This window comes from Oratosquilla oratoria, chromosome 12 (assembly GCF_046742065.1).
Source record: "Oratosquilla oratoria isolate Oo_2021 chromosome 12, ASM4674206v1, whole genome shotgun sequence".
NCBI classification, from domain to species: Eukaryota; Metazoa; Arthropoda; class Malacostraca; order Stomatopoda; family Squillidae; genus Oratosquilla; species Oratosquilla oratoria.
The window spans coordinates 36,753,129-36,765,765 of record NC_134788.1 but is presented as its reverse complement, the minus strand read 5'-3'; the positions used below and the strand labels follow the sequence as shown (position 1 = coordinate 36,765,765).

General features: G+C 43.9%; 1 protein-coding gene across 1 annotated transcript; it reads left to right on the top strand.

The window, feature by feature from the left end:
- The first annotated feature begins 577 nt into the window (after window positions 1–577).
- Window positions 578–4,163, top strand: LOC143031427 (cytochrome c oxidase subunit 5B, mitochondrial-like). The gene is made up of 2 exons (XM_076195227.1): window positions 578–649; window positions 3,504–4,163. The coding sequence occupies exons 1-2, from the start codon at window positions 578–580 to the stop codon at window positions 3,711–3,713; spliced, it is 282 nt and encodes a 93-aa protein (XP_076051342.1). The 3' UTR covers window positions 3,714–4,163.
- The last annotated feature ends 8,474 nt before the right edge of the window (window positions 4,164–12,637 follow it).

Below are 12,637 nucleotides of genomic sequence, written 5' to 3'. Positions count from 1 at the left end.
TTCACAGGATTATCAGCAGAGGTAGTCTGGAATAACCTCTGATTAACCTCTTCATTACAAGTCAAATTCTTGCTTGCAGCAATGGATGCCATATGTACCATGCATCACACCACTCGCAATGTAAAATCACTGCTGTTGTGTTCCTCCTCCTCTTTCACTCTGAGTAATAAAACACAGAAAACCAGTTCACAGAATTCGGGGTCACTGCTACAGCTACAAATGGACTCTATCCTAGAACGGCAGTGAGCGTCGTTTGGAGAAAAGCTCCGTTACTTTTGAATGTAATATGAAATGCAGAACAGGCCTGGCCACAGATTCAACCACCACCGCCACCACAGAGGACACTCAATACTATATACTACAATGCTGTGACTTGTGGACCTGCCTGGAGGGTGTTGCCACCTGAGAGCCCATGGGTTGGTTGTAGTATAAGAATGCTTGCTGTAAAATGAATGGCCATTACTTTTATTTTGTTCATATTTATTTTTCTTTACTTTCCGTCCGTCCTCTTTCACCAAGATTCAACCATAGTTTGTGCTACCTCTTTGCCGTACTGAGTGTGTCCTCTTTTGCAGTGATGGCCGACTCCTTAGAGCATGCTACTGGGCTGGAGAAGCAGGAACTCCTGTCCAAAGCGGCAGGTAATGAGGTAAGAACTTGTAATAACATTTGCTTGAGTTTGTCTTCCCTTGGAAGCAGGTTCTGGTAACTTTTTCACTGGTTTTGCCGATACGATAGTTCATTGTTGTGCAATGAAGGTATTGATGACTGGAGCCTCCCAGTGGCAGTATCGGAGAGGGAGAATTTGGAATGAGAAATGAGGCTAGAGAGAATGTAGGTGGGTGGGGGGGAGGTGTAAAGGGCCAGGTAGGGTGTTGAGGTGGTAGAGGCAAGGAAAGAATAAAAAATTATACTAACCAGGAGTGTGGAAAGTGGGAGATTATACAGTGAAGTTTAGTGGAACACATACATATACCAACAGCTTCCCCCCCCCCCCATACAAGGGAGGGAGGTAGTCGAAGTCAGAGGTATACATCCACTCCCATTCACCACCCCTCCCTCCCTCCCACTTTTCTTGTCTCCTGTATCTTGCCTACTGCTTCATTTAATTGGTGACTCTCTCTCTCTCTCTCTCCCCCCCCCCCCATACAGAAAAAGATAAGACAAAGAAATCCCTTTGGGCTTTGTCAAAATATCATTCACACATACTTCCTCATCCCCCATCCATTCCCATCCCTCCATCACAGCATCATCCATACTCAGCCATTCTCCACTCTCTCTCTCTCTCTCTCTCTCTCTCTCTCTCTCTCTCTCTCTCTCTCTCTCTCTCTCTCTCTCTCTCTCCCCCCCCCCCCACCCATACAGAAAAAGATAAGACAAAGAAATCCCTTTGGGCTTTGTCAAAATATCATTCACACATACTTCCTCATCCCCCATCCATTCCCATCCCTCCATCACAGCATCATCCATACTCAGCCATTCTCCACTCTCTCTCTCTCTCTCTCTCTCTCTCTCTCTCTCTCTCTCTCTCTCTCTCTCCCCCCCCCATACAGAAAAAGATAAGACAAAGAAATCCCTTTGGGCTTTGTCAAAATATCATTCACACATACTTCCTCATCCCCCATCCATTCCCATCCCTCCATCACAGCATCATCCATACTCAGCCATTCTCCACTCACCCCTATCTTCCTATCTTCTCCCTTTCTTTCCCAATGCCCCCTTAACCTCATCCATCTAATAATACATATACCAACACCTTTTTCCCCCATACAAGAGAGGTAGCCAAAAATCATGGTATGGGGGGTAAAAGTAAGGTGATGAGATGTACAAGGGGTGAAAGTGGTGGTAGACTGGAAGTGAGCATTGAGGGAGAGCGACTGGAGGAAGTGGATAGTTTTAGATACTTGGGTGCAAATGTGGTAGGAAAAGGTGGAGGTAGAATGTAGATTGAGAGAAGCGAGTAAATGCCTTGGTGGATTAAAGAGTGTAATGAGGAATAGACATTTGGGAATGGATGCTAAGAGGAGACTGTATGAAGGAGTGATTGTGCCAACAGCAGTGTATGGGGGCAGAAACATGGAACATAAGAGAAGAGAGGAGGAGTTTGAATGTTTGAGATGAGGTGTCTGAGAAGTATGATGGGGGTTACTAGGCTAGATAGTGAGATATGAGGAGGTAAGGAGGAGAGCAGGGGTGGAAAAGGAGCTGGGAGATAGGGTTGATGAAAGAATATTAGGATGGTTTGGACACATGGAAAGAATGAGTGAAGAAAGACTAATAAAAGAGGTATGGAAGGCAGATGTGGAGGGAGTGAACATAAAATGTCCTAGGGTGAGGTGGATGGATGGGGTGAAGGGGGCTTCGGGGAAGAGGGGAATGTCTGTTGAGGAAGGACGGGAGAGGATAGAAGACAGGGGTGAATGGAGAATGGTTGTATATGGATGATGTGATTGCATGAGGTGGAATGGGCAGGGGGATGGGGGGCAAGGTAGTATGTGTGAGCAAAATTTGACGCAGCCCAAAGGGATTTCTCCCCGTCCTCTCCTTTTATGCAATGGGGGGACGGAGAGGGGGGGTCGCCGATTTGATGAAGCGGCCTTGCTGTGGATGTGCTGTGTCTTGCAACACTGCTTCTGACCCAGGGTAGTGGAGTGGACAAGGTGCAGGGATGACCCGTCATCCAGGAGGTGCTCAGATAAGAGGGAGGGTGGAGGGGTGTGGAGTGTATTCAGGGATGGAATGGGTGGAAATGATTTTATGCCTTTCCCCTTTTGGCTACCTCCCTTGGTATATGTATGTATAAGTCCATTCCCACCCATTTCATCCCCACATACTCCACTCCCATTCACCACACCCTCCCTCCCTCCATTTTTTTTTTTTTCTCCATCTGGATGACTGATCATCCCTGCAAACTATACCTATGCATTTATGTATGTTATTTATTTACATTATTATGGTTTTTATTTATTCATTTATTTATTCATCATTATGATTTTTCGCATCCGACCTAGATGTGGACCTAAAGGTCTCCTGTCGGCATGCTCCACTTTTGTAATCCTTTGCATCTCGCCCACTGCCCTAGCTCAGAAGCAGTGTTGCAATAAACAGCACATCCACAGCAAGGCCACTTCATTTAATTGTTGACCCTTCTCTCTGTCCCCTCATGCAAGACAAAGGGAAGGGGTGGGCAGGTGGGGTGATCCCTTTAGGTTGCATCAAAATATCATTCTCAGAAAATGGAATTAGGTAAAAGACAGTTTGGGTGCAAATAGGGAAGAGCACAAGAGAGAATTTGTGGGGATAAACCAGCTTTAGCTTTAGAGGAAGTGGAATGGACAGGAGTGGGTGCTGTGTATGCCATTTGACTTTGGCTACCTCCCTGGTAAGAGGAGAACAGCCCACAGTATGTAAAAGAGTAGATGAAATTTTATTTTTGATATAAATGTTTCAACTTACCATCTTGTTGCCCTTTTGGGACTAATGCTGCCTTTCATATCCGGCAGAACCCCTTCGACATGCGTGTGTACAAGCGCGTGAGTGGTGATTCCTCCAACCCAACAACGGTGCCCTCCTTCTATGCCTCGCGACTGGTGGGCTGCATCTGTGAGGAGGATGCGACCTGCGTCAACTGGATGTGGCTTCACAAGGGAGAGGCCAAACGCTGCGAGTGCGGGTACTGGTTCAAACTTGACGATGCCAAACCGATGGTGTAGGTACATTACTCCAGGGGCCAGCCGTCTGCCTCCTCCTCCTACGGTTGGCTTCTTAGTTGTCACTGCTGCGAATGGCAGGGCAGCTGTGGCAAACCTGAAGAGGAAGTGGGTAGGCAGGCTGTGTTGTAGGTGTCAAGCATTTGATGATACGTGTTGTGCCCCGTGCCCCCTCCCCCCTGCCCGCCCCCCAAGAATGGGAAAGATTAAATTGTAAAATGTGTGCGAGCGAGCGGAATTGGGACTTCATATTGTAGTTGATGCCGCAAGTAGGGAAAAAGAGAGGGTAGGGGGGTGGGTGAGCTTTTGTATTTGTAAATAGTCATGTACATGTGGATTCTCTCATCCTATTTTATCATTCCCTCCCCCAAGATGAAGGCAACTTGATCCTGTAGGCATTGGCAAGTACAGGATAGGGGCCCATGTATGAACATCATTAAATATATATGAATGCGACTGGTTTCATTGACCCTTCACTCTTACGACAGATGCCGGCAGTTTCCTGTTAATCTAAAGCTCGTCAACATTTATCTTTTCATCTTTTGGCAATGAACAGACGGCTGTTGCCTTATCAGTCCCAGAAAGGAACCTTACCAACTACATCACAGCACATGTCCACCAGTGGAATCTAGATTGACTTGCAGCCAATGGAGCAAAAAAAAAAAAAAAATGGCCTATTGATTAAGAAAAACAATAATGAAAAAACCCCAGATGCATGCAAAGAGATAAAGGCATAAAATCCACTCCCACCCATTCCATCCCCATATGCACCACTCCCATCCATCCACCTGAACCTGTAGGTTAGGTGATGGGTAAGTAAAAGTACAATAGTACTAGTAGACTACTAGTACACTAATACATGATACTACAGAAACGTGGAGCATAAGAGAAGAAGAGAGAAGGAGTTTGAATGTGTTTGAGATGAGGTGTCTGAGAAGTATGGTGGGGGTTACTAGGCTGGATATAGTGAGAAATGAGGAGGTGAGGAGAGCAGGGGTGAAAAAGAGCTGGGAGATAGGGTTGATGAAAGAATATTAGGATGGTTTGGACACATGGAAAGAATGAGTGAAGAAAGACTAGTAAAAGAGGTATGGAAGGCAGATGTGGAGGGAGTGAACATGAGGGGATGTCCTAGGATGAGGTAGGTGGATGGATGGGGTGAAGGGGGCTTTGGGGAAGAGGGGAATGTCTGTTGAGGAAGGGCGGAAGACGGAGGTGAGTGGAGAATGGTTGTATATGGATGATGTGCTTGCATGAGGAGGAATGGGCGAGGGTGGGGTAGTATGTGTGAGTAAATTTTGACGCAGCCCAAAGGGATTTCTCCCCGTCCTCTCCTTATATGCAAGGGGGGACGGAGAGGGGGGGTCGCCGATTAAATGAAGTGGCCTTGCTGTGGATGTGTTGTGTCTTGTGACACTGCTTCTGACCCAGGGCGGTGGGCAAGGTGCAGGGATGACCCGTCATCCAGGAGGTGCTCAGATGAGAGGGAGGGTGTGGAGTGTATTTAGGGATGAAATGGGTGGGAGTGTTTTTATGCCTTTCCCTTTTTGGCTACCTCCCTTGAAAGGGGGAAAAAGCCTGCAAAATAGTATACAAGGGTTTTTTCCCCCTTGCACAAGACACTGCACATCCACAGCAAGGCCGGCTCATTAATTTGGTGACCCCCCCCCTCTGTCCCCTTGTGCAGAAAAGAAGACAGGGAGAAATCCCTTCGGGCTGCATCAATTTATTTCTCGTACATACTCCCCCCCCCCCCCACCAACTCCCTTCCATGCATCACAGCATCATCCATACACAACCCTTCTCCATTCATTCTTTATCTTCTGTCCTCTCTTACTTTCTCAAGACATTCCCCTCTTTCCCAATGCCCCTTTTACCCCATCCATTCATCTTATCCTAGGTTGCCCCCTCGTATTCATTCCTTCCACCTCTGCCCTCCACACCTCTTTTACCAATCTTTCTTCACTTGTTCTTTCCATGTGTCTAAACCATCTCGATACTCATTCATCAACCCTATCTCCCAACTCCCTTTCCACCCCCGCTCTCCTCCTCACCTCATTTCTCCAGCCTGGTAACCCCTATCATATTTCTCAGACATTTCATCTCAAACACATTCAAACTCCTTTCTTCCTCTTATGTTCCATGTTTCTGCCCTGTACAGTGCTGTTGGCACATCACTCCTTCATACAATCTCCTCTGGTCCTGGAGCCGCAGCGTCTACGTCATGGGACCAACCCCAAGAGTTGGGGGGCCAAATGGCGGCAACCAGCCCTGGCCACCAGCTTTACGCAGGTGGCACCGATCCCCAAGAGGAGCTACAACTGCCTTGGGGAGTACCACAATCCTTTTTCTCAACATGCAATGTTACGTTTTTCTGCACCGAGGGGTGATTTTCCGGCAATCACCCCTCTTCTACTTTTAGCCGGAGATGTAGAGAGCAATCCTGGGCCCACCACAAAATACACATGCCCAACATGCTCTAAACCCATTACTTCGAGCAGACAAAGGGCTCAGTTCAGTGCAATGTGTGCAAAAACTGGGCCCACCTCACTTGTACAACACTTGCTGACACAAACCAATACACAAACACTTGGACATGTTCTACCTACCCTCCAATAGCCCCACTCCCACCTCCCCAACCACAGCCAGCACCCTTACCCACTCCCAATTTCCCTTTGCCCTTATCCCCAATCAGTACTCCCCTTCCTTTGTCCCTAATCTCTTTTCCCCCCCTCTAACCCAGATCCTATACCTTCCCCATTAACACCCCAACCTCAACTCCAAACAGCAACATACAACACATACAGGACACAACTTCAACATATTACAACACAACATTGATGGTACATGAACTCTAACACTTTCTTAAACAACACAACATACACATTGCAATTATACAAGAAACAAACTAAGACATTCGCACAAAACACCATCATTTCATAATTACACCACCATCAGACAAGACCGGACCGACGGCAATGGCGGTGGACTCGTCACCCTGATCCACCACTCCATCTGTTTTGTGGACACGAGTGCCACAACCAAAATTCTCCTCCCTACCACAGATAACACTACAGAAATCCAATCCATTCGAATCCGCACAGGCAACAAATCAACACTGACAATAGTTAACATGTACATTCCCCCCCAATCATCCCCCACAATTCCAAACACCTTCAGGCCTCAATTTAGCCAACTAGCCTCAATCCCCAACCTGATCATGGGTGGTGACTTCAACGCCAAGTCGTCTGCCTGGTATGTCGACAACCCTTACACAGACAGAAGGCTTGATATACAGACTCAGTTTGACTCATTGACTATCGTGAACAACACACACATCCCACACCAAGCCCTCTACACTCCCTCCTCTCCTGATATCACCTTTTGCTCCCCCTGCCTAACCCCAACAACATCATGGAGAGTGGTCGGAACCCTTGGTTCTGACCACATTCCAATCATCACCACCACCAAAATAAGATGCACCCCAGTTGGCCACAGACACACATACACCAATTACAAGAGAGCTAACTGGGAAGCTTTTACTGAAGAGACAGAACAACATTTTGAAACACTTGACAGTACACCAATCACAAATATAAATAATGCTGTGCACACTTTAGATACAATCATACAAAATGCAGACAAGAGATACATCCCTAGAGGCAACAGAAAATCACACAACCCCAACTTCACACCAAAAATCCAAGGCCTTGTCAGACAACGAGACACGCTTAAACACGATACCCCCACACCTATCCCTCAAAACATAGCAGACCAAATACAAACACTAAACACTGTGATCGCCAATAAAATACACCAACAAAAAACACAAAATTGGCAAAACTTTATCAATACACTTGATCACAAAACAAACACCGGCAAATTGTACAAAACACTCAACAGCATTACACTATCCAACAGTAACACAACACGCTCTCACGCAGCAATAATCACAACAACAGACAATCTACCCTCAAACAGACAACAAGCAAACACACTCGTAAATCATTTTGCACAGACAAGCCATCTCACTTCTCGCCCTGACGACCGATGCACTATTTGATGTAAGAAAGACTTTCCCACAGACTCGGACTATACACCCTTCATAGACAGTCAGACAAAACACAATACATAATCTCAAGCACTCATCTGCCTGTGGCCCTGATAACATAAGTAACATCCACCTAAAACACATTGGACCACAAGGTATACACGCACTCACAAACATTGCAAACTACAGCTATTCACACAACACTATACCTGACATCTGGAAGCATGGTAAAATAATCACCATTCCAAAACCAAACAAAGACCCAACAATCCCAACATCGCACCGCCCAATCACACTTCTCTGCACCCCCTCTATAGTCATTGAACGCCTAATACTTAAACTTGTCACACCACATATTCCCCTTGCTGACTCACAACACGGTTTTAGGCCACTACACTCCACAAACACTCTTCTGATAAACCTCACACAAAGAATTTTAGATGGCATCAATTCAGATAGGCCCCACCACAGAACACTTCTTATAACATTAGACATTAGTAAAGCTTTTGATGCTATCCCCCGCCACAACCGAACAAATGAAATATATAACAGACATGCACAATAACACCAAAAGATGGCTGGCCAATTATCTGGCAGGTAGGAATGCTTATGTGTCATATAATGGCCTATCATCGCACATCAGAAACATTAAGAATGGAGTACCACAGGGCTCTGTTCCTCCCACGCTCTTTAATCTATACATGCATGACTTACCCACACCAGACACCTCAGAAATACAAATCTCTTCCTACGCAGACGACATAACAATCACATGCACACATCGTCGTAACACAGACAAAGCTGCAGAAATAATCCAGCCATACCTTGATACACTCAACACATGGTTCATCACAAACAGACTCAAAATAGCTCCAACCAAATCTACAGCGACATTTCTCACCAACTGGACAAAAGAACACAAATACATACCTCATCTCTAAATCAACAACATTCTAATACCACACACAAACACTCGAAAATTCTTGGTGTAACATATGATACATCCATGTCTTTCAAATAACACATCACAAACATAAACAAATGCACACCTAGACTTAAAATGTAACATTTGGACAAAACAAAGAAACTAATACAACAATATACAAACAATGCATACGCTCTGTGATGAATTATGCAAGTCCTGCATGGGCTCCTAATCTCAGTGAGACACACCACAACACCCTTCAAATCATACAAAGCCCTAAAAACAATTACAGGCTGCACAAATACAACACCTACAGACCATTTACACCATGAAACAAAAGTCCTCAAAGTCAAGGACCACCTCGACATGAGGCACACAAACACTTGCCGCAGCCACCACAAACACACACATCACACCCACTACACTACATAGCAGAACACCCACACACACCAAGAAACATTAAAACAACACCCAAAGACCTTTATCACACACACATACTCTCTTCTCTTCCTCCACAACCACCAAATACCAGCCTCCGGAAACATAATCATATCACTCACCACTCCATTAACACACTGAAAGACAACACACTGCTGCATGCCAGACCCCCTGATATCCACCCTTCAGAATCCTCTCTCCCACGAAAGGACAAAGTCCACCTGGCCAGACTACTGCGGTGCGGCCACCATCCAGCACTTCTAAGCTACCAGAAGAGGCTGGATGACCGCATTGTGAACAGCTGCTCAGGATGTAACACTTCACCCCATACCATACAACACATAATGGAAAACTGCATTATACACAATCATGCACGCAAACAACACAACATACACTCAATAAAGGATTTGTGGGAAAACCCAGTTTCGGCTGTGGCATTCCTTGGGGAGATGGGACTGCTCGGACAGACAGTCTAGGGAACAACAACAACAACAATCTCCTCTTAGCATCCATTTCCAGATGTCTATTTCTCATTACACTTTTTAATCCACCAAGGCATTTACTCGCTTCTCTCAACCTACATTCCACCTCCACTCCTCCCTTTCCTGCCACATTTCCACCCAAGTATCTAAAACTATCCACTTCCTCCAGTTGCTCTCCCTTAATGCTCACTTCCAGTCTGCTGCCACTGTCTCCCCTTGTACATCTCACCACCTTACTTTTGCACACATTTATCTTCAACTTTTTTTTTTTTCACACTTTCCCAAACTGCCACTAACTTGCCCAATTCCTCCTCTGATCCTGCTACAAGCACAGTGTCATCAACAAAAAACAGCTGACTTATCTCCCACTTTTCTCCATTTTCTTGAACCATCTCCAATCCCTGACCCACAACCCCTGCATTCACCTCTCGCACCACCCCATCCATGTATAAATTGAACAGCCAGGGTGACACTTAGTACACACTAGTACATAAATACACTAGCACAGAAGTAAAGTAGCACAGGGACACAAGCACACCACAACACTAGCGTATCAGTACACAAGTACACTAGCACATGATTATACTGGCAGAATAGAACACAAGTACAATAGGACACTAGTACAGGAATATACTAGCACACTAGAACATGTGTACATTAACACACTAGTAGACAAGAACACAGACACCAGCACAAAAGTACAAAGGTATATAGTACATTAGCAAACTAGTATACAAATACACTATCACAGTACATAAATGCACTAGCACACGAGTACATAGTACACTAATATACAGTACTAGCACACAAGTACAGTAGTGCACTAGTACACAAGTACAAGTGTGTTAGCATCCTTGTGTGACAGTGTACAAGTATTTACCTAGTTGTATTTTACGGGAAGGGGAGCTATACTTGTGGTGTCCCGTCTTCATATCTCGTTTTACCTAGACTTTCTAAATTCATGTAAAATTTTGCACACACCACTTTCTCATCGAACTTGTTCCAAATGTCTATTCTGTGGGGAAAGCTGTTCTTTTTCAGGTATCTTCTATAACTGTCTTTCTTGATTTTCTTTCTGTGTCCTCTTGTATTTCTACTATCCAATTTGATTAGATCCTCTTTATCAATAGCCTTTCATGATTCTATAAATAGTTATCAAGTATCCTCTCTCTCTTCTCTGCTCTAATGTCTGTAGCTCAAGTTTTGCTAGTCTCTCTTCATATGATAGTTCCGAGTGTGTTGGTACACAAGGATTAGTACACTAGTATACTAACACTAGTACTCTATTTCTAGTACACTATTATTAGTACACTAGTGCACTAAATCTAGTTCATTAATACCAGTATAAATACAGTAGTACTAGATTAGTACATTAGTATTAGTACTAGTATACAAGTACTAGTCCTATTATGTTATTACACTAGTACTATTATATAAGTACACTTGTATAAGTAGACTAGCACTAGTAAATAAGTACTAGAACAATAATACACCAGTACTAGAACACTAGTACAATAATGCACTTGTACTAGTACACTAGTAGTAATACTCTAGTACTAGTATGTTGCAGTACAGTAATACACTAGTAGTACACAAGTACACTATTACAAGAGTACAATAGCACACTAGTACTCTAATACATTAGTACTAGTACACTAATGAAATATTAGCACACTAGTATTAGTACACATTAATTAACTAGTACCAGTACACTATGCTATTACAATAGTACTAGTGTACTAGAATTATTGTACTAGTGTATTACACTAGTCCAATATTTCTAGTACACTAGTAGCACACCATTACTAGTACACTAGCCCTAGTCCAGTAGTACTAACCCAAGTACACCAATACTAGTGTATTAATACTTTAGTACTAGTCCTTTGGAACACTAGTACTATTACACTAATTCTAGCACTAGTACTAGTACACTAATACTAACATTAGTATCAGCACTAATACTCCACTGGTGTTCTGGTGTACAAATATAGTGTACTACACTAGCACACAAACTAGTACATACAGATACCATAGGCTTTTTCCCCCTTACACGGGGGGTAGCCATAAAAAGGCATAGGAACCACTCCCACCCATTCCACTTCCTATATACTCCACTCCACCTTCCTCCCTCCCTCCCTCCTTATCTTGGCACCTCCTGGATGACGGGTCATCCCTTCATCTTGTCCACTGCCTTGGTTATTTACTAAAAAAGTAAATACGCTAGTACATTAGCAAAATAGTACACTAATACACTACCACACTAGTAAACAATCACATTATCACACTAATACAAAAGTACACTAGTACACAAGTACACTAACACTAGTTACATTAATACACATTCATTAGCACGCTAGTACACAAATACACTAGCACAATAGTACAATTACATTAGTAAACTTTACTAGTACATATATACACTAGCACATTAGTACTCAAGTACAGAAACATGCTAGTACACAAGGGTACTAGTGCATAAATACACCAGTAAACTAGCACTCAAGTACACTAGCACACAGGTACACTATTGCACAAGTGCACTAGCACAAGTATATAGCACTAGAACACTAGTACATAAGTACAACAGGACTAGTGCACTAGCGTGTAAGTACAATAGCATTAATAATAATACACTAGCACGTAAGTACATTAGCACTAGTATACTAGTAAACAAGGACGTGAGTAAACCACCAATGGTACAAGTGCACTAGTACACTAGCACACGAGTATACTAGCAGAATAGAACACTAGTACACAAGTACATTAGCACATACACTATAACACTAGGACAGGAATACACTAGCAAACTAGCATAATGTACTAGCACACTAGTATAGAAGTGTGCTAGCACACTAGTATAAAAGTACACTAGGACGCCCCCTCATATTCACTTCTTCCACCTCTGCCTTCCTTCCACACCTCTTTTACTAATCTCTCTTCACTCATTCTTTCCATGTGTCCAAACCATCCTAATACTCTTAGTCCAGTAAATCTAGTAATCATTTTACTGGACCTAGAACAAATTGCAATA

Excerpts from the sequence above, each read along its gene's own strand:
- LOC143031427 (XM_076195227.1), top strand. The coding sequence starts at position 578 with ATGGCCGACTCCTTAGAGCATGCTACTGGGCTGGAGAAGCAGGAACTC. Across the intron at positions 650-3,503 it reads CCAAAGCGGCAGGTAATGAG|AACCCCTTCGACATGCGTGT; the intron begins GTAAGAACTTGT and ends CATATCCGGCAG.